Below are 25,130 nucleotides of genomic sequence, written 5' to 3'. Positions count from 1 at the left end.
GGTATCGTACTCAGTCAGGTACACAGCAAAGCAGTAAGTAAACTACGACATTGATGTTGCCCCGGCCGGCCATTCGGGGCTAGCTAGCAGCATCACCCAACCCTTTACCCTACCTAGCTACTTGTCGTAACCGTAGTGAGACGGGCGACTCCATCATGACTACATGATGGGACAGCAGTCCGTACCTTTTGAGTAAGTACCTTCACTGGAGCTGAATTGGAGCTTACCCAGCTTCACCTAGCTAGCTAGATGGGGTAAGTAGCTTGAGTCTCGTTCTCGCTCTCTCTGTCTCTCCACTGGGCGAGTCCAGTCCCAGTTCCCACAATCAACTTATGGCAATGACCCCATATGTAGGCATGAGGAGGATTGGGTTAATAGCTACTAAGACAAGTTTGTCATGATTATCTACCTACCCAGGTACTGTACTAACTACAGTACAAAGTAGGTAAGTAGCTTCGCCCCCGGAGGAAGCAAGCAAGCTATGCTATCTCAGCTGACCGCTCAACCGGTGCCGATCCCGACCGACCTACTTGACTAGGTGTATCCATCGTAAATTGCTCTCTCTCTCTCTCTCTCTCTCTCTCTCTCTCTCTCTCTCTCCGGACTCTTTCGTGAATGTCCCACCCCCGAAAAAAAAGAGGGTCTAATCACCGCAACTTTTCTCCAGGGAGATGAATCATGAAACTCGTTTCCCCCCCAGGAATACTACTCCATAGAATACCTAGTGAGTGGGTGGGTTTCTCTGGGGGGAAAGCAGGAATCGATGGCTGGGAACTGGAAGACCAGGCTAGGGTGCAATGGGAATGAGGGTCTTGGCTGACGTTGGTTACATGCCTTTCTCTGGCTGTAGAAACCTACCGTACTTTTTTAGTCTTCCCCTGGATGTGACTGCGCCGGGCAACGGTAAGATGAGACGATCGTTGTTTTCTGTTCCTTGAATGTCTGCGATGATGAACTAACTCCCCTCTCGAACGCGGATTTGAGGGTTGATGGTTGGAAAGAATCAGGATGAGAGAGAGAACCTTGACGGGACGTGCACGGCCCCGTGTACCGTAGTTAGAGGACGGGGGAGGGGAGGGGAGGGGAGGGGGGCTGGACTTCTTTCTCACTCTCTCCCCAGGATCAGATACATACTGTAGGACGGAAACAGTATGCGGGAGAAGTGCAGTGCAGTGCTGCCTGGGTCATGGGAATGGAAACTGAATGTTTCCACCCCTTCCATGTTTTTGACTCCTCGAATGACGGACCCCTTCCTTTGTGGTTTACGTTCTGGAATTCATCCATTCTTGGATTCCATTGTTGCCTGTCGTTGATTCGGCTGTGCTGAATTGATGATGATGTTGGTTTTGATCATGGTCTTAGTTACTGTAGGTACTGTACCGTGCTAAATGCAGTAAGCATCTAAACACTAGGCTGCATCCGCGGAATGCCGCTTAACCCGGACGGAACGTTAAATGGTGCTTCATCCTCATGGTGGAGAGCTATATTGAACCTCGCTCGGGGTCCATTCTGTGGGCCTTTGAGTGGCTTGGATTCGGATGGCTTTACGGTGTTTGTATCATGTTGAGCATAAGCCTGTCAGAGGAGGATAAGCCGACCGCCCGAAGGCATGCACATTCACGCTATCCTTGAAGCGATCTCCCATAGTAAGCACCGGTATCTATATCGTGGCTGCTGCAGAGTAGGGAGGAGTGTTTCATCGACTGCGACTAAGGTACTGGACGTAGTCTGTAACTGCACGAGAGCCCAGCTGTCAATGGCAGTGGCGGCGGGCGGGGGAAAGAGGTCATTCATCGCTCCCGAGCCCAGCCTCTTGTTACTTCACTTCCTTTGACTTTAACAACAACAACTGTCTTTAACGAAGGCAATTAGAGGCTATCATTAGAGATTCCATCTCACTGTCTACTTAGTATACTGTCTGCCTAAGTGTACGATAGGTAGGTACTTTATCCCCAACCAGTATCGACCAGGATATCAGATCCCTATTGGCCAATCCCAGCTGCGTGCCGTCCTCCGCAGTCCGTCCGGGCAGGCTCTCCATCCTTCTCGGACGAGTCGGGAGAAGTCTGGGGAGGGAGCTGAGCCCGAAGGAAGCCTGGAGAGCGGAAACAATTACCCAGTAACTAGATAGTCTGAGTAAGAAGGAGTAGGCAACACCGTGCACGGAGTCGGACGGAATCATCAGCCATACACTTTACGATTCAGCCCAAACTCCCAACTTCTACCTATTGGATGCGCTCCCGGACATTAGGTTTTCTTGTTTGTTTCCTGTCTATGAGTGGTTTTTTGGTTCGACTCGTTAGGTGACAGGGCTGAAACTGGGATCATGGGATTTAGGATGCTGTCCAATTGACTGCCTAAGTCCTTGATTTAGTAGTTGCGGTGTTTTTGTTTGTAGTATATGCAAGTTAGTAGCCGTGAGATATATTCTTTCGTCTACGGGCTCCAAACCGAATTCAAGCTCCGAGTTACTGGCAGTGAAACGCAGCATCTGATAGGACCACCGATTCTATCCAATTGATCGTCAATAAATGTCGGATCATCTCTAGACTAGGTACAGTAGCGAGCATGTACGAGATCCAACATCCACCGATCCCCGAATATCACATATAGTGCTGTTCTTGGGATGCGAGGCGAGATCAACCCCCGGATCATCCCTCCGTTGATCCTTACAGTAACATAGTTGTTCCGGGACAGAGACAGGAAAGCCAAGCATTGGTATCACCCTGATGGGATAACTGAGCCAAGGACCAAGAATTGGGAGAGAGATAGAGAGTATGAAGTACTGAATCCATGATAAGCGATCGGTAGATAGATCCTGTAGTGTAAGGTAGTAGGGTCTATCGTATGGGGGTTGTGCGGGGCTTGGCATTCGCTATACTGTGCTCGTCGCGCAGATACGGACGGAAGTATGTAACCAATGAACAGAGTACACAATCAACCTTCAGACAAGCCTTATGCGCGAAGGGAAGCTTACTTTGGAGATACGAGTATCTAGATGGTCGCTCTGGGGAGAAAGAATGGGCAATTGGGAATTAGCATCTGCAATTCGGGGGATACCCTTGCTGGACTTTGACCAAGATTACAAGCGGCGGTCGGTCGGTCGGTCGGTCGGTCGATCGGGGTCGCTCAATATAGAATGACATTGGAAAGTTCTCATCGGCTGGAGTGTGGGGAAAGAGGAGGCGAAGGACAAGCATGCGGACGGCTACGTGGTGATCGATGGTGCTGCTGCTCTTTCATTCTCGGTACTTTGTAGTATGCCATGCAGGAAGGCAAAAAGGCGACCTCGATCCATGATCTGTCCCAGGTTCTGGCTGACGGCGGCGGCCCTTCTTCCCTCAATAGATATGCCAGAGGGCCTCGGGGAGGACTGGGTTTTGTTGTCTCTTCCTGGATTATCCGGTCGAGTAACGGAGCGACAAGATCCTGGCCATCGAGGTTTCGAGTGTGATGGGTATCATGTAGGATTGTTGTAGATTGTGGTAGGATAGGTATACCCGTGACTGCTGTTGCTGTTGCAGCTGCCGCTGGGCCAAGAGGGGGGCTGGACGGCTGGACCGGGCTTCTCTTTCCCTACTCTTACACAAAAGTCTCAACATCACATATCAGGCTATCAGGATAAGACACGGCCTTCGATCAGTCGTGGCTCTGCATGCATGTTTCCGTTGAAAGACAACCTGTCAACCAGATGGGCGTCGCACCAAATCAGGCAAAAGCATCTCCTCAAAAACGAAAGGGCGGCCCGGTTGTCGCAAGTCGCAACGTGGGAATTGCTGTGCCGACGGAACAAGATCTCCCTCCTACCATTCTCGAATGATGAGGTCTATCGAATTATCAGAATGCATGTATGTATGTGTATACCATGCACGCGACACCAATGAAGTCACTGGCTGACCGAAAACGATGCCTGAACACTACTATACTATCTGCGTGCTTCTTTGTCTGAGGAAGTTGGAGAGAGGTTCGGGCCATTGTCTCGGTACTAGCCCGATCGTGAGGTCGACGGCTGCATCATCTCTCCGCCACTAGATCACTACGTACCTCACAAAGTTAGGATGAGCCTTTTTTTTTTTTTGTTTCGGTCTTCTGGAGGATCACGACGATGACGACGGTGATAGTGCAGGGAGGATGATAGTGGTAGTAACTAAATATTAATAGCTACATTGATACTACCGGCCAAACCTGGAGCTAGAAGGTCGGGCGGAGTCGTATCCCGACCTTCCCAGCCATTAACATGTCAAGATGACGCTTCAAGGATGGGGGACCCGTTCAAGTTCCCCCATCCCCACGACCAAGAGGGAATTGCATGAAACTCAATCAAGGCGGGCGGGTGACGATTGGATATTCAAGGTAACGCTAATTAGAGAGACAGTGGGGAGCAAGCCCAGTCGTCACACGCGCTTCCCAGGATGGGTTGGATGTGAAGGAAGGGTACAGTAGGTGTGGCCGATCGCCTTCATTGTTGACTTGGAGGGATCTAGGGTGAGATGGGAACGAAACCTGCTGCATCTCCGTCCGTCTGAAGGAAGCGGAAAAGCCGATGCCAGTGGTGGAGGAGAGCACCCAGAAGGGCAGAGGAGGCTAAGGGACGTGACAAGCCTGACTGGTGCGTAGTCGGAAGATAACGCGAGGTGATTCGAATTGTCATGGCATAGATAACGAATGATGGGCCAGACATAATAATCCCGATGATGACATAAGGAAGCCTCGCTGTCGAATGGATGATTGAATGCATCTACTAGTCTATCTCCATGTGTTGTGTGGATATGTGTGTGTGTGTGGGTAGTGTGGGTGAGTTGTGCATTATTCAAATCGTGGTTGTCCCTGGCACTCAATTCCGCCTTCAATCATCACCAACTGTAAAAAAGTCCTACGGTCTCCCTTTCTTTTCCCCCTTTCCCCGGAAACATCACGAACGACGATGTCAGAAAAGTGCTAGCCAGGCGGGAATGGTATGAGACCATTGTCATCAAACCCTGCCCATGATGTCAATCTAATTTCATCGGGGCGCGATAGTGGGAGATGAGCATCATCATCGAGCTCACGGACCGTCTTTGTTTTGGGCCTTTTCTAGCCCTGCATGGCCGGAATTGGTATCGTCTGGGTTCTTCCTTGGGACCGCGCCCCCCTCCCCCTTGCGTTCCCCGTTTGGCTTCAGCTCGTGGTCCCAAGATCGGGTAGGACGGCCCTGAGCAAGTGCGGTGGTGAGTGGCATTTGCGTGTGCATCCAGACACCAGACAAGTATTTCCAGCGTAGCGTCTAGCTCGGGGCATTATCGAGGAGGTACAGTACAATGTAGCTTTTTGGGCTGAAGCTGAACTTGACTGACTCTGTTTGTTTGTTCTGTATGTTCTCTATGCTGCTGTATGTCTCTGGTCCTTTCACTTCATCATCCCCCTGCTGCAAGGGAACGACAGGACTATGGAGTCCCTCTCCCGATGTCATGGGCTGCACAAAAGAGCTTAAGGGAGAGAAAAAGAGGGAGGGATGATGTACCTGGCATATTCTTATTATTACTCCCAAGGGCGGAATGCTAATCAATGGCTGGCTGTGTTTGATTCTATACAGTTTTCTAGGTCTTAGTTTCATAGCCGTCGTAGCGATAGTAGCCAAGGTCCTAGGAGATAGGTTTTCGATGAGATGATAATTATTACCCTCATCAAAAGTGCGCTGTTTCCCCTCTAGTCCTCTGACTGGGGACTACGGACTGAGAGGGACTGGCTGGAGCAGAAAATCGCGCATAGTAAAAGACCCGAGACAGAGAGAGAGATGAGTGAGATGGGAACAGCAAAGACAAGAGACCGAGAGAAAGGGAAAATTAACGAGAACCACACACTACAACAACCAACCCGCACGCGGCAAGAAGGGCTCTCTCTCTCTCTCTCTCTCTGTGCTGAGGAGAGACAATTGCCCTCGCCGGGCTTGCTGCTGTCGGTACAGCCCGTAACAGTACGGAATTTCCCTTTTGCGCCTTTCTTCCCACGCACCCAGGCAAATGGGAAGCACATTCTACTGTATGTAAGCTGCGAGGCCGACTTTGGCCGACAGAGCCGTTCTGCACGTCCGTAATTTTACCAGTTGCATACCAGTAGATGCCGCCGAAGTGTACGGGATGTGCGGGATGGAAGATGATCGGATTGTATTGGGACGGTAACCCCGAGAAAGTTTACAACTTCGCCCTTTCATCTATCCATCAGTCGGATTTCACGTAAGCTGGGATGAAGCGATAGGAACAGTGGAGGGGAACGGGGAGAAGTGGGAGGGGGGGCAAACTCGGCACAGGTCTGCCGGTCATGGAGAGGGACACACAGAGAGACAACCAGACGACACACAGTACAGTAAGAGAGAGAGAGAGAGAGAGACAATAGACGACGGGCGTAAAGTGCCGTACCATCCTCGCCCCAATGGGGTATGGTCAGAGTTTTTGTTTTCATCGCCCAGACTAGACTCGAAGGGGCAAATCTGATCCACTGGCAGAGGAAGAAGAAGAAGAAGAAGACCAGAGAGAGTAATGGAAAATGGGCTACAGGCTAATTTTTCGAACAGTGACCTCGGTCGGCAACTAACGATGCGTGCCGTTTAGCAGAGAAAGTGAGTGTGAGGCAAAGTGGGAAAAACCTTACCTTACCAGGGACAGCGAAGAGAGTTGTGAGAGTGAGAGAGAGTGAGTGGCTAACTGTTCCCGGCCAAGACTAGAACCCAGGAAGGCTAAATTCAAAAAGGAAATAAAGAAATAATATTAAAATGAAATAACAATAAAAACGGAACCGGGAAAAATAATGGAGAAGAAAATCAAATTTTTTTGGGAAGGCAAAAAAAAAAAAAAAAAAAAACACAAAAAAAAAAAAGTGGGCTTACGCACAGGGAAGGTCGCCCGCCCGTTGGAGCTTAGAGAACAAGACGTGTTTGTCCTGGTCCCGTGCAATTGCAAGCCCACCCTCCCCCAGAATATTAAAGAGTACATTCTCCCTCCCTTCCCTCCCCCTCTCTTCTCTTTCTTCTTCATAGGATATTCCGACTCTTGCCATCCCTGTCATTTCTCGTTTGCATCTGCTCATATCGTTGGGTCCCTAGGCTGTGTGAGCCGAAGCAACAATGGCGGAGCGGAGAATTTCCTATGCTCCCGACGTGGAGAATGGTGACCATTCTCGCAACAATGAAGGTGGTGAAGGACTTGAGGAATATGCTGCTTTGAACCGCTACATTTCGACTGCCCAAGGCAAGCGCCGTGGTTCCACTTCGAGCGCCGGCGGCCGCAGCACCGGCCAGAAGAAGAAGGGTGGTTTCTCGCTCTTCAAGAAGAAGGCTGATGGTGCTGAGGAGGGCTTCGTCTGCCCCGATGACTGGCTCGAGACCGACATGCGCTCCGGTCTGCGCTCCAGCGACGTCGACGCTCGTCGCAAGAGGACTGGTTGGAACGAGTTGACCACTGAGAAGACCAACTTCTTCATCCAGTTCATTGGTTACTTCCGTGGTCCTATTCTTTATGGTGAGTTTCACTACCAATGGCTTAGCTTGCGTCTGCATCTCAATTGCTCGTCTAACGCGCTTGTACTCCCGCAGTTATGGAACTTGCTGTTTTGCTCGCTGCTGGTCTTCGTGACTGGATCGATCTCGGTGTCATTATCGGTATTCTTATGCTCAACGCTGTCGTCGGTTGGTACCAGGAGAAGCAGGCCGCCGATGTCGTCGCTTCGCTCAAGGGTGATATTGCTATGAAGGCTGTTGTTGTCCGTGATGGACAGGAGCAGGAAATCCTTGCCCGTGAACTGGTTGCCGGTGATATTGTACGTTCTCAACTCTGCTTATCTACGAATCACTTCGAGCAGCGAACTAATACACTATCAAATAGGTCGTTGTTGAGGAGGGTACTATCGTCCCTGCTGATATCCGTCTTATCTGCGACTACACCAAGCCCGAGAACTACGAGACCTACAAGGAGTACCTCGCCACCGTTGGCGATGACACTCTCAAGGAGAAGGAGGACGAGGATGACGATGATGGTGGCATTGAGGCTCGTGCCGGTGTCTCCCTCATCGCCGTTGACCAGTCTGCCATCACTGGTGAGTCTCTGGCCGTCGACAAGTACATGGCCGACACTTGCTACTACACCACTGGTTGCAAGCGTGGAAAGGCCTACGCCATCGTCACCGCTACCGCCAAGCAGTCTTTCGTCGGTAAGACCGCTGCTCTCGTCCAGGGTGCCCAGGATTCGGGTCACTTCAAGGCTGTCATGGACAACATTGGTACCTCCCTCTTGGTTCTCGTCATGTTCTGGATTCTCGCTGCCTGGATTGGTGGTTTCTACCGTCACCTCAAGATCGCTACTCCCGAGAACTCTGACAACAACCTTCTCCACTACACCCTGATTCTCCTGATCATCGGTGTTCCCGTCGGTCTCCCCGTCGTCACCACCACTACCCTCGCTGTCGGTGCTGCCTACTTGGCTGAGCAGAAGGCTATTGTCCAGAAGCTCACTGCCATCGAGTCCCTTGCTGGTGTCGATATCCTTTGCTCTGACAAGACTGGTACCCTTACCGCCAACCAGCTCTCCATCCGTGAGCCTTACGTCAACGAGGGTGTTGATGTTAACTGGATGATGGCTGTCGCCGCTATCGCCTCCAACCACAACATCAAGAACTTGGACCCCATTGACAAGGTCACTATCCTGACCCTCCGCCGCTACCCCAAGGCTCGTGAGATCCTCGCCCGCAACTGGGTTACCGAGAAGTACACTCCCTTCGACCCCGTCTCCAAGCGTATCACTACCATCTGTACCTGCGATGGTGTCCGCTACGTCTGTGCCAAGGGTGCCCCCAAGGCTATCCTTGCCATGTCCCAGTGCTCCGAGGATGAGGCCGACAAGTTCCGCGAGAAGGCTTCTGAGTTCGCCCGCCGTGGTTTCCGTTCCCTTGGTGTTGCCGTCCAGAAGGAGGGTGAGCCCTGGCAATTGCTCGGCATGTACCCCATGTTCGACCCCCCTCGTGAGGATACTGCCCACACCATCGCTGAGGCCCAGCACCTTGGTCTGTCCGTTAAGATGTTGACTGGTGATGCCCTCGCTATCGCCAAGGAAACCTGCAAGATGCTTGCCCTGAGCACCAAGGTCTACGACTCCGAGAAGCTGATCCACGGTGGTCTTGCTGGCTCTGCCCAGCACGACCTCGTCGAGAAGGCTGATGGTTTCGCTGAGGTCTTCCCCGAACACAAGTACCAGGTCGTCGAGATGCTCCAGCAGCGTGGTCACTTGACTGCCATGACTGGTGACGGTGTCAACGATGCTCCTTCCCTCAAGAAGGCTGACTGTGGTATCGCTGTCGAGGGTTCCACCGAAGCTGCCCAGGCCGCTGCCGATATCGTTTTCCTTGCTCCCGGTCTCAGCACCATCGTCGATGCCATCAAGCTTGCCCGTCAGATCTTCCAGCGTATGAAGGCCTATATTCAGTACCGTATCGCTCTGTGTCTCCACCTTGAGATCTACCTTGTTACCTCCATGATCATCATTGAGGAGACCATGCGTGCCGATCTGATTGTCTTCATTGCCCTCTTCGCTGATTTGGCCACTATCGCCGTCGCCTACGATAACGCCCACTTCGAGCAGCGCCCCGTCGAGTGGCAGTTGCCTAAGATCTGGGTTATCTCCGTCGTTCTCGGTATCTTACTTGCTGGCGCCACCTGGATCATCCGTGCTTCCCTGTTCCTCGAGAATGGTGGTATCATCCAGAACTTCGGTTCTCCTCAGGAGATCCTCTTCCTTGAGGTTGCCCTTACCGAGAACTGGCTCATCTTCGTCACTCGTGGTGGTAAGACCTGGCCCTCGTGGCAGTTGGTTGGTGCCATCTTCGTTGTCGATGTGCTCGCCACCCTCTTCTGTGTCTTCGGCTGGCTCTCCGGCGACTTCGAGCAGACCCACCCCCACGATAGCGCCGACTTCTCCGTCAACGGTGATGTCGACATTGTCACCGTCGTTGTCATCTGGGCCTACTCCATTGGTGTTACCGTTATCATTGCCGTCACCTACTACCTCCTCAGCATCATCCCCTTCCTCGACAACCTGGGCCGCAAGAACCGCTCCCGCGCCGACACCCAGATCGAGAACCTGCTTGGCCACCTGTCCAAGCTTGCCATTGAGCACGAGCAAGACTCCCACGGCAAGTCCCGCTATGTCCTGGGCGCTCGCGCCGAGGTTGAGGACGATGAGTAAACGCTTGATTGCGCTCCATAATACCATCTCCGCTGGCCAACACTTGCTACGCATACATGCATGAGCTGGTACTCCGGCTTCCCCTTTTTCCCCGTATTATAGACTTTTTTTTTCTTATTACCGTTGTCTCTTTATAGAGTCAATTTCTTTTCTATTTTACATGTATGTATGTCATTAATAGTGGTAAATTTAGTCAATCAAGGGTCACCTATTCAATACTTCTTTCTTCCTGCCTTCATAGCTTTCTGTTCCAATCTTAGACTTTACCGCAAAACAAACAAGTTCAAACAGCAAGAGGCGAAAAAAAATTTTCTTTCCCTCCCACAACTGCCGATCCTCCAACCGAGCCAAGTGCTTTCCCTGGTTTTTCCCACAACCCAAAGAAGTTTTGCACCCCCCACCCAACCGGCCGTCAACTCGGAGCTACACCGGCTACGCTTAATCGTTCTAGCGAGTAGCTACTACTAGCTAGTAGCTACTGTACCTTGAACCTCCACTCGGCCCGGTGGAGAGCACCACCTCAGCTTACTCGAGTAGGTATGTATGTACCTTACTTACCTATCCAGGGGTAATTTCCGATGTCTCCGATGCCTCCAATCTGCTTCAGAGTTGGGTTTCAGCCCATTTTTTTTTCCCTTTGATGTGGGTAATGTTTTGGACGTCGATTCGCTTCCTTCCTTCGTCGCCTCAGGTCTATCGGGCGAAATGTTTTGGGGGTGTTTTTTTTTTTTTTTTTTGGTGTACATGTGTGTGTGTGTGTGTTTGGCAGGGTTTAGAGTTGTGAATTGAGTCATGAATTCTGAAACTTGCACTTGGGTTTCTGCTGATGGGGTGGGATGTCGCGGTCTTGTTCACCTGCTGGATCTGGTCTGGTCTGGGCTTGGGTTTAGGATGGGTGGGAGCTTGTTCTGGTTTTAAATCTTACTGTGCTGTGTTGCTGTAGTGCTGGAGTGTATGTAGCTTGCGCAGCATTGAAAAATACGTACGCACGCACGCAAGCAAGTAAGTTTGAGGGGATGGATGGGGGGGGGGAGTGCGCGGTGATGGCTAAGCTGCAGGTTCTCTCCATTGTGGTTGTGGCTAAAATGTCCTGCCCTGTGGAACAAGGCATACGCGTACATACGTGATGAGGTTCTCGGAGATGAGTATAGATTGGGTTGGGTTGTGGTGCTTCTGGGCTGGGCCATGTGGTTCTTGATATTGAGTATCTGGCATATGGGACGGTGCTGATCTGCTTGAATTGAGGCAGACAGAGCCTTGCTGGGTAGGTGTGATGGGATTTTTTCATAAGATATTTGATGGATGGACGTGCTCAAAACTGGGTGTTAGCATGTGGTGTTATCGACCAGTCCCCTCCCGGCTTCTTCTGATTCCTGTTCCAGCTAGAGCTTGCCCCTGGCAGCGTTGTGGTGCGGGTTCTGGATTACTTGCGTAGGTCACTTGTCGTATAGATCAAGATGACGCGACGAGGTGGTTCTGCTTCGATCCCGGCGGGTTCGGTTCGTGATTATCATTTGCTACCAGGGTTTAGAGTTAGAAGGGGCGTGAATACACTGTGATGACTTGTAAGGTCTGTACGATTCTACCTTTCGATTGAGGGATTGGTGGACTGATGGTGGACCTTGGGATTGGATTGCTTTGCTTCTTGATTGCTGCAGGGTATGCGTCTTCGTTATGATTATCATGCTGATATCACCATGTTAAAGCTATGGTATACATTCAATGAAAGAGTAATATGCAGAGCAAAGGTGGATTGCAAGTCAATTCATCACTTTGCCAGTCTACTTGCTATCTCCCTATCTCCCTACTCCCATACACCCGCGTTCTCTAACCGCGCCAACTCAACCGTATCCTGTCGCCCCTCCACCTCCCTGCGCAGAATCCCCTGCGTACTCGACCCCGTCCGCACCGACTCCGCCTTTCCGTCCCTCCTACCAACCCCCTCAAAACTCTTCTCCCCGTGAGTAGCAGCAGCAACCGCAATACGACACCTTCTATGCGTCGCAGCAATCCCCGACCCGGCACTAACCACCCACCACGAGAACAACACAGGCAGGGCGGTGCGCAACTGGCTTTCGCAGCCGTGGCTCCAGATCTGCACGAGAACCTGGTAGAGCTCGTGCGCGGGGAGGGCGTAGCCCCAGCGGAAGAAACCGGGCTGCATTTCGAAGGGGCTGACGGTGCTGGCGACGCTGACGATGGCCCAGGGGAGGATGCAGAAGGGCATGAATTGCATGGGGACGTAGGCCGTCAGCACGTCGACGATCTGGAAGTTGATGTGCATGTCCAGCCAGACGGCCATCCAGCAGAGCACGGGCCGGTTGGCGGTCACCGACCACGACTCGCGAAACGCCCAGAGGGCGCCGATGAAGATGTAGCAGAAGGAGATGCACAGGCGCAGCAGCCTGTTGGCGCGCGGGGTCAGCCGCGTGAAGAGCTGGAACTGCGCCGAGAGCCCGTTCAGCGCCATCATGAAGAAGAACTGCTAGATGATCGGCATGATGATCGAGACTGTGTCGTAGAGCACCTGCGAGCCTTGGTGCGTGATCTTGATGTTGAACTCCGTCGCGGTGATCGGGTTGAGGAAGGTGGTTAGTATGGATGGCGTGGACGAGGGCCAACGTCTGCAGCATGTTGGACGCGTTGCGCGCATAGTAGGCGGACCGCGTCGCTTGGAGGAGCGTGAGGATGTGGGAATATACCGCGCTCTGCGCGAAGGCTGGGTTTCGCGCTCCGTTCCCGATGTAGGTCAGCGCTGTGGATGTGCTGTTGTTGGCGTTGTCGTCGGTGTTTCCGGCAAGTGACAACTGCCAGCCGCGCTGTGCTTCCTGGGGTTGGCGTAGATGGCGCCCCAGTAGTCGCCATGGCAGACGGCGTTTCGCACATCCTGGGCTGTTGCGTAGTGGTCGCGGGATGCTTGGTGTAAAGTAGGGAAGCTGGCTCCATCTAGGGCTCCGTATGCATCTAGGACTGATTGGCCGATCAAGTCCCGTCGAAGTCGACATAGAGGAGCTTCAGCTGATGGATTCGTTCGCTGTCTCGGTACTGCGTCGCATACAGGTAAGACATATCTCCCAGGAACAAGAGCTGCGAAAGAAGAAAGCTCACCCCCACTGCCGCGAGGAAGTTTCTCCAGTTCTGTTTCCAATCATCCTTGCCAGAGAATCTGGCTGGCGCCGTAGTCATGGTCGTAGATTGAGGCTATATCGTTTCCGACCTTTCTCAGGTGTCTATTTCGTCGCAGACAAATAAACAACCATTCTGAACTAAGCCGTGAGCGATTGACCATCGTCACTATTTATTCCAGTGCAATCAAGCTTGTCAGGGGCGACAATGCTGAAATATGATGCTATGGTTCGGCCCCGGAAGCGGATAACATGCAGAATCCGTACTGACTAAGCGGAAATAACAGGGCCAGGGACCGAACAGACAGGTGAGAGCCTCAACTTTAACTTGTTTATAGGCACAGACCCACTAATGCACGTCGAGCCAGGATTGAAGCATTGCTCTGGACCTTGAAGAGGGTCCAATCAGCAAGTCATGGAACGGGCCCGATTTGCAGGTCTGTTTCGTGGTGCTGTCCTTGATCTATAAGCCGGAGCGCCGACACGCCGACACCGGGGGGCAATAAAGACCGACTATCAAGTGGCCCTGACTTTATAGTTCCTTGTCGCATGTGTTATGGGAGATAGGGGAAGTGAAGCGACTGACGGTGCCGGTGTGTGAAGGCTGTCCCTATTCCAGGTCCCTTTCCCAGGGGAACAGGTTAATAACCAGTTTATTTGTTGTGATGATTCATACAGCCTCTGTGATATAGGCATCTCCTGAAAGGTTGAGCGTTACTGCAAGCTCTTAGCATATATTTCAGTGAAAGTCTGGCAATAAGTCAAGAAACCTCGCAGATACTGGGGCGCATAGGAGTCAGCTACTGATTGGACCAATGTTGTTGGCACTGGGGAAAATCGCTCGAAGTTTCGTCATGAAAGAAACAATTGCCAACGACCACAAGGCAAGTGGTATCTGCATCTCGGAGCAATAGAAGTAAGAGGTGAAAGCATGGGTAATCTTTTTTCATCGAAATCTTATATACATCATAAAGGCAATAACGCATATGATCATTAGCAACAGCTAAAGCTCTTGTCTAGGTCTAATGCTCTCCAACGGGTATAAGCTATGTTATGACAACATTGAAGCGAAAAGGAGCTGGGGCATTATTGTATCCAAGAATTGCGTCAGTGTTACGTGGCAGGCCTCACGGATGAGAGGCGCTCGGGCAACCTCCAACAGGCGTGTCGACTGGATGGGGTATGTCGAGGATAATATCCTCCATGCTAAGTTCCTGCTGGGTATGACGGGGCGATGCCGATAAGCATCTCGTCATAGTTGGGACGGCCATGCGTCTGGTTCCCGGCACCGGAAAAGTCACTGCCGATTCACTGACTTGGTATGGGTGGGTATGCGACAAAAATGGAGGATGTGTGTATAGGCATGTCAGTGTGAGGCGAGGCAAGGCGGAGTGAGTAGAAGACCGGACATCTAAGAGAGCTTAAAGGCCAGTCTTACCCAAAAGACTGGCCAGCTGGTCGACGTCCTTGTCTTCCTTCTGGGCGACCTTCTCGTTCTCGGCCAGATCGGTGTCCTTGAGGAGCTTCTCGGCCTTCTCTTCCTCCTCTTCCTCTTCTTCCTCTTCCTCCTCGCTCTCCTCCTCTTCAAGCTCGTCCAGTTCGTCAATACCCCACATGTCCTCAGGGTCTTCATCGGAGCCGTGCTCTTCCTTGCGAGCCTCCAGGATCTCGCGCAGCTCAGTCACGTTGTCATCCTCCTCCATGAAGATGTTACCGTTGAGCTCGATACGGCGCAAGGCAGGGAGGCCAGACTTGGTCGCATGCAGAAACTGCTTGACACCCTCGGCGGTGATCTCGTTGTACTGGAGGCGCAGCGTCTGAACCTTCTCGTTCTTACCCTCAGCCAGGGCCTGAGCAACCTTGACACCGCCACGACCAGAGAGCAAGCAATCACTCACACCCAGTTCACGGAGAGAGGACCAGTTGCCAACGACACCAGCCAGAGCAATCGAGCCCATGATGGTGAAAGTGTTATCCTGGAGGTCAACGACCTCAAGGGCCTTGCAATGGCCGAGACCCTTCTGCAGCAGCAAAGAGATACCCTCCTGACGGATACCGTTCTGAGTCATCTTCACAGAGCGCATACCAGCAGCGTGCACTTCGTAGGCACGTGCCCAAGCAGCCATACTTCCGTTCTCCAGGCGGTTGCGACCGCAGACGATGCTCTCAAGAAGAGGAACCTCCTTTCCAGCCTTGCGAGCCTCCTCCTTGCGCTCAGCGAGCTCTGTGAGGGCCTTGGCAATGTTCGAACCGGCCTCGGGGCCCATGCCGTTGTTGTTGAGGATCAGGTGGCGGAGGGGCACGTGGCGGGAGAGGAAGTCAACGAGGGGCTTCTGGAGGTTCGCACCGAAGGCATTGTCGGACAGGTTGACGGTGTGAAGGGTCGAGATCTCGAGAAGGGCGTTCAGGAGGAAGGTCAGAGCATCGGGGATCTCGCTCAGCAGACGCGAGGTAAAGATGTCGGCCAGCTCGGCCACTTCGAGGTTTTTCTGGGTCTTCAGCACGGCAGCCAGACGCTCGCAGGCGGGGACACCCAGGGTGTTTCCTCCGAAGCGAATCTCGGTGTAGTCAGTGCTCTCCAACAAGGGCTTGATATGGGCCTCAATATCGTCGGCAGTGTCCAGCTTGAGGCCTTTGCCCTCAAGCGAAAAGACCTTCGGAGGGGCCATGGCGGGGTAAATTAAATTTCAGGGGGGGTTGTTTGTGAGGAGGTACAGATGGTGGAAAGGATCGTCAAAAAGACAGACGTAAGGATGCGATCGATAAGCCGTCCAAACCAGCAGGTGTAAAGTTTAAAAGTGAGTTTGTTTAAAAAGGGAGGAATGAATGTGAAGGAAGTGAAGAATTGTGGGGTGGAAGAAGCGAAAGATAATAAGAAAGAACAAAAGAATGCCGTGCAGTGTGATGATTGATGCGCCCGCCTTTCTCCCCCCTGCTTCCCTGACAACCGGGCTTGCTTTGCCCGCAAATTTTCCCCGATCGACGCTACAGCAGGCTATAGCAACCAGAAGCGTCATTCCGGAAACCATCGCATCATCTTTCGATCCATTAATCAGCAGTCCCTGCCTGATCTTTCTCTCGGTCCTGTCCTTCATTGCAATTGTTTTACTTTTCCCCAATTGTCTCATTTCCTCTTGTCACTTCATAGCATTCTCCAGGAATTTCCAGTTTAAGTCACTCATTCTGCGCTCCAATCACTCAACCACCCTCATTCTCCACGATGTCCTGGTTTTCCGGTTCCTCCAAGTGTAAGTCTACATACATCCTCCGATGTCTCCGCGATTATCCGCTTCACATTTCCAAAGCTCACCACTTTTGGTGCCCCCCTCTGCCGTACACCTAATGAACACCACTGGTATGTATAATGACCACGGCTAACGACCACAAACAGCCGAGAGCGCTCCCACAGCAGTTCCTCCCACCGAAGCCGCGCCCGCCGAGAAGCCCAAGGTCCGTCCTCCCCGCCAACTGAACTCGAACAATATCCCTCGCTCCCATGCAACAACTCCCCAATCGCGCAATACATGCTAACTCTTCTTTCTGAAAAGCCCTGCTGCGTCTGTAAGCCCGAAAAGACCGCCCGCGACGACTGCATGCTCTTCTCCAAGACCGACGATCCCACCCAGGAATGCAAGTCGGTGATCGAGCAGTACAAGGCCTGCATGGCCGGGTATGGATTCAAGGTCTAGGCCTAGGGTCTGGAACTTTTCTTTAAGGTGACCGACCGATCGACCGACCATAAACCTAGGGTTTACTGGAAAGTTCTCCCCAGGAGGTAGAGGGCGGTTGTATACCATATCTGTTTTGTCCGATACATAGATCAAGCTTAAGAGCGCATGCACGTATCTTGGAGTTTTTGGGTGTGCTGGGGTTGCGCTTCGCTCTGGCCTTGCTTGTGGGCTTGAATGTGTACTATATTTGCTTTGCGAGGGTTCTTTGGCGGGTATCTCTCATCTCTTCTCTGCTTGTGCAATAACTACATGTCTTATTATGGGTATACTGTGTACTGTATATGGATGCTCTGATGTCATGGATGTATCAACTAACTCGATCTGATTGCTCCTGTATTTGTGTACAAATCGGCATGCATGTACCAGGTTTTGTAATCAGAGCCATGCATATGGCAAGCCCACGGAAATGAAACGGGGTATCACTATAGAAACAATAAGGTATATTGGAGGCGAGCCCCCCTCAAACCAAACCCAAATCACTGGTTCTTCTTTTGAGTCTCCTCTGCCACCTTCTGGTCAATCCTCCGGCACTGCTGGACTAGCTTCCACAGACACCATAGATAGGCCAGTCCGAACCCACCTGCTCCGATAAGCACGTTCAGTACCACCCACAGGTCGGGTTTGTCCGCTGGCGGAGGCACGAAAGCTTCAACAACGTGCCATGCGATCATGGCAAGGTAGAAGCTGATGTGCAATAGCTTGATGACCACATGGGGCTCCGCGTTGTCCTCGGAAGCATCCCCGCTGCGGTAGGCCTCGAGCGAAGTTGGGGGTAGACCCATCAGATATGCCCACAGGAAGGTCATCACGAAGTAGGGCACCCGGAGCTCATCGCGTTTGAGAAGAGGGTACATGGTCCACGTTCCAAGGATATTCGCCCATCCAACCCACGCCCGGGTTTCTTTGCTGAGACCGCCGTCTCCGGCCAGGAGAAGTGTCATGGGGAGCAGGGGGAGCAGAACGCTCTTCTCGTGCACCTGGAAGGAGAACAAGAAGAAGCCCCAGGCAACGGTTGAGAGTGCAGGAAGCAGAAGTGACGCGCGTGGGTGACGGAAGATGATGGTGCAGGGGACCAAGATCGAAGCCAACGTGGCGCCAAGGGACATGCGTTGGAGGAAACTAGCTTCAAATCGATGAAGCTTGTAGAACGTGTGGATAGCGCACCAAGCGTTCGCAACCTTGTCTTCGAACAACCCACGGGCAAATGGGAATACACGGTAGATGGTTTGGGTCACTTGGAAAGCGATCGCATACAGCACGGAATGCTTGTCGAGGTCGATCGGGAGCTGCTGTAGGAGAGGAGGTTGCGGAGCCGAAGCCAGAATCTCTCGTGCCTCCTCACCAATTGCTCCAATGATCAGTGGGGCAAAAAGAACCGCAAATGCCACAAGTGTTACAAGAGCAATGCACACAAGGCGGAGGACTCGGATCTTCGGGAAGATACACACGCCTAACAGGAAGGCGAACATGACGGGTGCGTAGTACAGCGCCATCTGCTTGAAGCCTAAAGCACCCACAAAGAAGATACAAGCCCAGAGCATGCGTCCCGCCAAGATGGCATCCAGGCTCGCGACGACGAGTCCCAACATCACGGTATTGTATTGGAAATGACCGTGATCGATAAGGATTGTTGCCGGCTGAAGGAGGATTGCAACAAGAGCGATTGAAGCAGACCAGACAGGCACATTTTGCATCCGGGTGTAGCGACGCAGGAAGTTGACCACAGCCGGGATGAAGACCAGATACTCAGAAGCCACCACCGTTCCGCGCATGAACACCTTCAACAGGGGATCTTCCAGACCGCGAGACTTATCGAGAGCGAACCAGGTCGGATCGATGACAGAACCACTACGCGAGATTAGCCCCAGAGCGAGAAGATGTTGGAGTCTGATCAACCTACATCTTCCCAAGCAGCCAGCTGTGATATGCCGTCAAAGGGGGATAGTCTAGTCCCCAGTATTGTAGGTCATATAGATACCACTGCGCGATGGGCAAATGGGTGGTAATTTCCATCCAGTGCCGTTGCGCTTCGAAATCGCCGTGCATCGGGGGTACCTGGAAGCCTTTTTGCCATTAGAATTGGACAATGCGCTAGTCACCAAGCCCATGCAACGTACCAGAGTATCCCCACAGGCTGACTGCCCAGCGGAACAGGCCGACAGCCATTAAAACGAGCGGGAGAACGAGCCATTGGGAAACACCTGCTCGAGCGGACCATAGGAATGAGACCAAAGGAAATGCCGGAGATGCTTTGCCGCCTGACTCGGCAATGAGAGAATTGTTGGTGCCCGCGAACGAGGAGGGACCCTTTCTCTTCTTCCGCGGGCGATAAGAGGATGGGGGAGCCATTGAGGGAGAGGAGCGAAGCGATAGGAACTAGGGATATACCATTGACTTGGTCTGATCCGTCTGCGATGGGTGTGATGACGGTGCAAGCGAAGTATGAGAAGAGAAGGTTAGAGGTAAGTAGTAGCAGTATTAGGTGCGGTACGAACGCAAGTGGACCAGCTCCGGGGATGACACTCTGTTGCTTCAATGGCCGGGCGGTGGGCGGATCTAGGAATCACTTAGCCACCTTGGCAGTTCTAAAATGTTATTCTCCATTCCGAGAGAAACGACCATGGCAGGCTTCGGAAATACAGAGTATCAATTGACAAATTAGCTCGTCATCATGAGCAAGACTTCTCAGGCACTACAACCAACATGCGTCTTGGATACTGCCTTATCGACTTCTGTCAGGCTTACATCCGGTACAATGCCTCTGTCTACCGAGGATAGGCACACCGGGGGCGTGCATCTAGTCAGCAATGCATGCGGTGTGGTCGGGTGGGTCGGAGTACCTCGACTAGTCCTGTGAAAGCAAGCGGTAACCCCTGCTGAGTTTTTCTGCCAACCTCCAGATTTTTGACTAGTCGATTTTTTTTTTCCCGGCCGCCTTATCGAAGCTCCCAGCAGTAGAAATTTCTTCTTTTCTTCTCCCTTCCTCCCTTCATCCTCCTACTCTTTCTCATCCCCTTTTCATCCCCTTGTCATCTTTTACTTTCGAGATTCAAACACCGTTTGACTCTCATCACAAGAACTTCTTGACTGACTCAGCTGTATCTTGCTAGGTACACCGTAACAGACATCCTGTGGGCTTTTTACCTTGAGGGCTGTGGGTTGTAGCATACTGCGTTCTATTCTGTGGGATCTGTTGGATACTTCCGTGGGTTTCATATCATAGACGGTAGCGTTTCTCTCCTGTCTTACTCGTGTGGGCTTGAACATTGTCAGTTGTGGGTTACCTGTGGGTATTTGCGAAAGCAATCAGTGGGCTATTCTTATCTCAAATCGGGTGATTTGTGGGACTCAAGAAAAAAAATTTGCCGCACAAGAAGTTTCTTTGTGATCAATTTTATCTGGTATGTCTCCACCCTTGCTTCCATATATTGACCCATCCGCCGTCTGTCCTTTCCCACACTAACCAGTCAATCTTCCTGTTTTCAGATTCAAGATGTCGAAGACCAAGTCCGTTTCCAAGAAGGGTGGCGAGAAGCCCGTTGACAAGGCCTTGAGCAAGGTCAAGGATGCCGGTGTGAGCAAGGCTGCTCAGTCCCCCAAGGCCAAGAGCAAGCAGATTGCCAAGGCTGTTGTCACCAAGGAGAAGAAGTCCTCCAAGAAGAAGAAGGAGCCTACTCCCTCCGAGTCCTCCGAGTCCGAGTCCGACAGCGATGAGGAGATGGACTCTGACTCTAGCTCTAGCAGCGAGAGTGAGGATGAGAAGCCCGCCAAGAAGGACAACAAGAAGAAGAAGGTCGAGTCTGAGTCTGAGTCCGACTCGGACTCCGACTCTGAGAGCGACGAGGATATGAAGGATGCCTCCAGCAGCAGCGAGAGCGAGAGCGAGGATGAGAAGCCTGCTAAGAAGGAGACCAAGAAGGTCGCTAAGAAGGAAGAGTCCGAGTCTGAGGATTCCGACTCCGAGTCCGAGTCTGAGGAGGAGGCTCCTAAGAAGGCCGAGAAGAAGGTTGAGTCTGAGTCCGACTCTGATTCCGATTCTTCTTCTGAGGAGGAGGCCCCCAAGAAGGCTGCCAAGGAGTCCAGCGACAGCGACAGCGACTCTGACTCTGAGTCTGAGGAGGAGAAGAAGGCCGAGAAGGTATGCTTACACGCACTGAGCTTGAAAAATATCTGATGCTAACGTCCCTAGGAGTCTTCTTCCGACTCTGATTCTTCCGACTCCTCCGACTCTGAGTCCGAGGAGAGCGATGAGTCCCCCAAGGAGTCCAAGAAGCGCAAGGCTGAGGACGAGAGTGCCGCCACCCCCAAGAAGACCAAGGTCGAGGAGTCTGCTGAGGGTGCCTCTGCCAACCTCTTCGTCGGCAACCTGTCCTGGAACGTTGACGAGGAGTGGCTCCAGCGCGAGTTCGAGGGCTTCGGTGAGCTCTCCGGTGTCCGCATCATGACTGAGCGTGAGACTGGCCGCTCTCGCGGGTAAGCATTCCCATTGATATCTTGTGCCTAAAGCATTGCTAATCATGTATTTTAGTTTCGGTTACGTTGAGTTCACCAACGCTGCCGATGCTGCCAAGGCTTTCGAGGCCAAGAAGGGCGCTGAGATCGATGGCCGTACCATCAACCTCGACTACGCCACCGGCCGTCCTGCCAACAACCAGGGTGCTCCCCGCGACCGCGCCCAGGACCGTGCTCGCAGCTTCGGCGACCAGGCCAGCCCTGAGAGCGACACCCTGTTCGTCGGTAACCTCCCTTTCAGTGCCAACGAGGACTCCGTCGGTGAGCTTTTCGGCGCCCAGGGTACGGTCGTCGGCATCCGTCTGCCCACTGACCAAGAGTCTGGCCGTCCCAAGGGCTTCGGTTACGTTCAGTTTTCTTCCGTTGATGAGGCTCGTCAGGCCTACAACGAGCTGAACGGTGCCGAGCTTGAGGGCCGTCCCGTCCGTCTGGACTTCAGCACTCCCCGCCAGAACAACAACGGCGGTGGCCGTGGCGGTTTCGGTGGTCGTGGTGGTGGCCGTGGCGGCGGTGGTGGCTTCGGTGGTCGTGGCGGTGGTGGCCGTGGCGGTGGCCGCGGTGGCCGTGGCGGCTTCGGCGGTCGCGGTGGTGGTGCCGGTGGCTTCAACAAGGGCAAGGGCTCTATCCCCGAGTACAAGGGCACTAAGGTTACCTTTTAAGTGCATGCGTAGGTGTATCTTTGTCGACTTTTGACTGGGTGTTTTTTTCCTTTTTTTCTTTTCCGGGAGGATGTTTTCAAAAAAGTTCTTGCTGCTGCATTTCCTATTTCTCAGGATTTCTGATAACCCCCTTCGGTAACATAGTTTGTGATATCTAGGATAGAACAATTAATGAATGGCCATGACCAAAATGAACTCTTGTTTCGAATCTTGCTAAGAGCTTTACTGTTTTCCTCTCTGTGCTCTGTACCATGGTTGTGCATGGGCTTACTCTTTGTCTGGCAGAGCTGGTTGGCGTCAGTAAGCCCCTCCGAGGTCGGCTTTGTCTCCGTCGCGACGGGTGGGTATCGATCCAGTATTGTCAACTTAGCCAGGTTCCTACTATGCTCCAACGAGCTTCAATTCTCGGATTTTGGGCCAAATGTATGGCTGCAATGGCTGGGCTGCATCGTGGATCAGGCTGATCTGCTGTATTGATGGGCCTATCAAAGTGGGCCAGTCACGGTGGGCGGTCGGATGATCAATCATCGCATGCGGCCTCGTGTTCCCCTCTTCTTCTTTCTGCTGCTGCTGCTGCTGCTATTGATGTTGCTGTTGCTGTTGCTGACTGTTGTTAGACTGTTGCATGCCTGTGTCTCTGTTCGCATCTTCTTCGTCACGATCTTGCAAGCAACCCGGCACCGTCCAACCCCGTTATGCTTCTTTTCTGCTTTTCTCGTTATCGTTCTCTTTGATATCTGGTGGACCGGGGATCCTGACAGTGTCTAGTCCCACATTTGATAAGATCAACTCTATATCGACCACTCCATCCCCTCCTCCAATCCATACTAAGTTACTGTAGTACTTGATCAACCCCGCGCTTTGGGACTGACCGCTTCCTTTCATCGCTGACCATCACTGGCCGGTCCGCCTGCCGTCCCCGTGGCCTGAAGATCATCCGTGGATCTCGCTTCCTCCCCTCACCTCTCATCATCCTCTCTCTCTCTCTCTCTCTCTCTCTCTCTCTCTCTCTCTCTTCTCTTCTTCAATCCTCTCTTCTGCTCGGACTCTCGATTTCTCTTTCTCTCCCTCTTTCTTCTTTCCTCTTCTCTTTCCCTCCCAGTTTCCTTCTCTCATCCCGTTTCAGCATATATCTCTTCCACCCTCTTCCTCACACCCTGTCTGCACTTTCTCCGGGCCTTATCGCTACTACCCCTCCGGCTCGCTCTCTATCTCCATCATGCAACCAAATCACTATGACCTATTAGGTCAGGTGCAACACGAAGACCCTCGTTTGAACGGTCGACTGACGCGCGACCTTCATCAGTCGTCGCGCGATCATCTACTGCCTCATCAGTCACGTTCTCCCGCAACCCGCGGCCCCACGAGATCAGAAGGTACGTCATTGCCTCGCAGCCTCCCAGATATCTACTCTGCCCCTGCATACTCGGCATAGATCTTGGTACTCGATCTCCAACTTCAGCCTTTCGCCAAATTAATGTCTAAAGTGTATCATTATGTACTCACTGCGTTATTATATAGATTCCTGGATCGAGGTCTCCTCGCAGCCCTCGTCCTCATCCCTCTCATCCGCAGGCACCAACGACGATATCATCACGACCGGTCTCCGTGTCCAACAACAAGATCCCGCTCGGTACCATCGAAGCCGACGGCGACGGTTGCAACAGCTTGCAGCTATCACCACAGCTCAAGTAGACTATTCATCTCGCGAACACAGTAGCAGTCAGGATGAATATGAGGAAAGCGAGAGTGAATCTGATCAGGTGCTCAGCAGCTCCGAGGATATGACACGTCCGCCAGAGAGACCGCATCCCTTCTTGGTACAAACAGGTCCTTCCCCACTGCCGTTGGATGTCCCTTCGGATGAAGGTGAGGATGACGACGATAACTCCACGGCACTTGGCATGCGCATCAGCCCATCTCCATTTGTCCCTCAACCGAATGTCTTCTCTCATCCGCCAGCAACCCAGGACCCATCATGGACACGTCCTACGGAACAGCGGCATCGCGCGGAACCCAGCGAGGTGTCAACATCCAGTCGTCGGACCGCTATTCGGGCCCGGCGAGATTCACAAGCCAGCATCCGCTCTACTCGCAGATCATCCTACCAGCACAGTCCGTACAACATGATCTCGCCGTCTCACCACGCCGATCATGATGCTGCTCTCCGTGCCAGTCTCTCCACACTTCTTTCTTGCGCCGCAGCAGCTCGGGGTCTGCCAAAGTCTGATGCCCAACCCACCCAGTCCGGTCCCTCGCGAGCACCAGCACCGTCATCGTTCCGTCTTGTCTCCGAATCGGTCGCGATGGGGGAGATCTGCGAGGAAGAAGCAACAGGAGCGGATCCCGCAGAGGCAACTCGGTCCCCGCGATCAAGACCATCTCCACCACCATATTCCCCCCGGAGTATCCCGTCCGCGCCCCCACGAGCCAAACGACGGTCAAGTCCGTCAAAGGAGCGTAGTCACTCCGCAAAGAAAACCCGTCGAGGCAGCACCGTTGACCCCATCGGTACTGCCAGCCCGACCATCATGACCTGGGTGATCAGCGCGGGCGTCGTGGTCCTGTTCTCAGCCATCAGCTTCTCCGCAGGCTACGTGCTTGGCCGCGAAGTCGGCAGACTCGAAGCCAGCACCGGGATTGGCGCGATTAACGACGGCCCAGGGGGTAGAGTAGCTACCGGCTGCGGTCAAGAAGCAGTCCGGGGCAGCCTGAAGCGATTCCGCTGGGGAACAGGGACCTCCGCCTCCGGCATCATGGCATAATCCTCATGCATATCCTTTTCCTTGACTTCCATGCAATTTATCGGGTTTGTATTTTCATGACGACATGGGTTATGGTAATATTGATTATGGAAATTGGCTGCATACTTGGCTTTTTCTTGGCCCTGGGTTT

At 52.7% G+C, this 25,130-nt stretch overlaps 9 protein-coding genes across 9 annotated transcripts; 5 read left to right on the top strand and 4 right to left on the bottom strand.

The window, feature by feature from the left end:
- Window positions 1–1,507: 1,507 nt before the first annotated feature.
- On the bottom strand, window positions 1,508–1,875 carry BO97DRAFT_405592 (uncharacterized protein). Its single transcript, XM_025695219.1, has one exon. The coding sequence runs from the start codon at window positions 1,792–1,794 to the stop codon at window positions 1,618–1,620; it is 177 nt and encodes a 58-aa protein (XP_025551396.1). The 5' UTR covers window positions 1,795–1,875; the 3' UTR covers window positions 1,508–1,617.
- A 5,147-nt stretch (window positions 1,876–7,022) lies between these two features.
- BO97DRAFT_390536 (plasma-membrane proton-e) lies at window positions 7,023–10,425 on the top strand. The gene is made up of 3 exons (XM_025693775.1): window positions 7,023–7,493; window positions 7,568–7,791; window positions 7,857–10,425. The coding sequence occupies exons 1-3, from the start codon at window positions 7,100–7,102 to the stop codon at window positions 10,206–10,208; spliced, it is 2,970 nt and encodes a 989-aa protein (XP_025551395.1). The 5' UTR covers window positions 7,023–7,099; the 3' UTR covers window positions 10,209–10,425.
- Window positions 10,293–10,719, top strand: BO97DRAFT_63024 (uncharacterized protein). Its single transcript, XM_025700952.1, has one exon. The coding sequence runs from the start codon at window positions 10,377–10,379 to the stop codon at window positions 10,674–10,676; it is 300 nt and encodes a 99-aa protein (XP_025551394.1). The 5' UTR covers window positions 10,293–10,376; the 3' UTR covers window positions 10,677–10,719.
- A 1,293-nt stretch (window positions 10,720–12,012) lies between these two features.
- Window positions 12,013–13,394, bottom strand: BO97DRAFT_443259 (uncharacterized protein; the record flags this gene model as incomplete). The annotated part of the gene is made up of 3 exons (XM_025698350.1): window positions 12,013–12,690; window positions 12,770–13,154; window positions 13,267–13,394. 3 exons carry the CDS (start codon window positions 13,392–13,394, stop codon window positions 12,013–12,015), a joined length of 1,191 nt encoding a protein of 396 aa, XP_025551393.1.
- Window positions 13,395–14,322: 928 nt separating this feature from the next.
- BO97DRAFT_405588 (GTPase-activating protein RNA1) lies at window positions 14,323–16,183 on the bottom strand. Its single transcript, XM_025695218.1, has one exon. It carries the CDS (start codon window positions 16,000–16,002, stop codon window positions 14,755–14,757), a length of 1,248 nt encoding a protein of 415 aa, XP_025551392.1. The 5' UTR covers window positions 16,003–16,183; the 3' UTR covers window positions 14,323–14,754.
- Window positions 16,184–16,404: 221 nt separating this feature from the next.
- BO97DRAFT_405587 (copper metallochaperone COX17) lies at window positions 16,405–17,380 on the top strand. Its single transcript, XM_025695217.1, has 3 exons — window positions 16,405–16,581; window positions 16,725–16,783; window positions 16,882–17,380. Exons 1-3 carry the CDS (start codon window positions 16,554–16,556, stop codon window positions 17,020–17,022), a joined length of 228 nt encoding a protein of 75 aa, XP_025551391.1. The 5' UTR covers window positions 16,405–16,553; the 3' UTR covers window positions 17,023–17,380.
- Window positions 17,381–17,540: 160 nt separating this feature from the next.
- BO97DRAFT_477988 (dolichyl-P-Glc:Man(9)GlcNAc(2)-PP-dolichol alpha-1,3-glucosyltransferase ALG6) lies at window positions 17,541–19,533 on the bottom strand (the record flags this gene model as incomplete). The annotated part of the gene is made up of 3 exons (XM_025700599.1): window positions 19,182–19,533; window positions 18,965–19,127; window positions 17,541–18,912 (listed from the first exon to the last, which is right to left on the bottom strand). The coding sequence occupies exons 1-3, from the start codon at window positions 19,411–19,413 to the stop codon at window positions 17,541–17,543; spliced, it is 1,767 nt and encodes a 588-aa protein (XP_025551390.1). The 5' UTR covers window positions 19,414–19,533.
- A 1,024-nt stretch (window positions 19,534–20,557) lies between these two features.
- BO97DRAFT_414433 (putative nucleolin protein Nsr1) lies at window positions 20,558–22,235 on the top strand (the record flags this gene model as incomplete). The annotated part of the gene is made up of 3 exons (XM_025696350.1): window positions 20,558–21,202; window positions 21,254–21,537; window positions 21,593–22,235. The coding sequence occupies 3 exons, from the start codon at window positions 20,558–20,560 to the stop codon at window positions 22,233–22,235; spliced, it is 1,572 nt and encodes a 523-aa protein (XP_025551389.1).
- A 1,219-nt stretch (window positions 22,236–23,454) lies between these two features.
- BO97DRAFT_345198 (uncharacterized protein) lies at window positions 23,455–25,000 on the top strand (the record flags this gene model as incomplete). The annotated part of the gene is made up of 2 exons (XM_025691766.1): window positions 23,455–23,611; window positions 23,757–25,000. 2 exons carry the CDS (start codon window positions 23,455–23,457, stop codon window positions 24,998–25,000), a joined length of 1,401 nt encoding a protein of 466 aa, XP_025551388.1.
- Window positions 25,001–25,130: the final 130 nt, after the last annotated feature.

The sequence above is a fragment of the Aspergillus homomorphus genome (genome assembly GCF_003184865.1).
Source record: "Aspergillus homomorphus CBS 101889 unplaced genomic scaffold BO97scaffold_18, whole genome shotgun sequence".
NCBI lineage: Eukaryota > Fungi > Ascomycota > Eurotiomycetes > Eurotiales > Aspergillaceae > Aspergillus > Aspergillus homomorphus.
This window is presented reverse-complemented; position numbering and strand designations above follow the sequence as displayed.

Excerpts from the sequence above, each read along its gene's own strand:
- BO97DRAFT_405592 (XM_025695219.1), bottom strand. The coding sequence starts at position 1,794 with ATGAATGACCTCTTTCCCCCGCCCGCCGCCACTGCCATTGACAGCTGG.
- BO97DRAFT_390536 (XM_025693775.1), top strand. The coding sequence starts at position 7,100 with ATGGCGGAGCGGAGAATTTCCTATGCTCCCGACGTGGAGAATGGTGAC. Across the intron at positions 7,494-7,567 it reads CCGTGGTCCTATTCTTTATG|TTATGGAACTTGCTGTTTTG; the intron begins GTGAGTTTCACT and ends GTACTCCCGCAG. Across the intron at positions 7,792-7,856 it reads AACTGGTTGCCGGTGATATT|GTCGTTGTTGAGGAGGGTAC; the intron begins GTACGTTCTCAA and ends ACTATCAAATAG.
- BO97DRAFT_63024 (XM_025700952.1), top strand. The coding sequence starts at position 10,377 with ATGTCATTAATAGTGGTAAATTTAGTCAATCAAGGGTCACCTATTCAA.
- BO97DRAFT_405588 (XM_025695218.1), bottom strand. The coding sequence starts at position 16,002 with ATGGCCCCTCCGAAGGTCTTTTCGCTTGAGGGCAAAGGCCTCAAGCTG.
- BO97DRAFT_405587 (XM_025695217.1), top strand. The coding sequence starts at position 16,554 with ATGTCCTGGTTTTCCGGTTCCTCCAAGT. Across the intron at positions 16,582-16,724 it reads GTTTTCCGGTTCCTCCAAGT|CCGAGAGCGCTCCCACAGCA; the intron begins GTAAGTCTACAT and ends GACCACAAACAG. Across the intron at positions 16,784-16,881 it reads CGCCCGCCGAGAAGCCCAAG|CCCTGCTGCGTCTGTAAGCC; the intron begins GTCCGTCCTCCC and ends CTTTCTGAAAAG.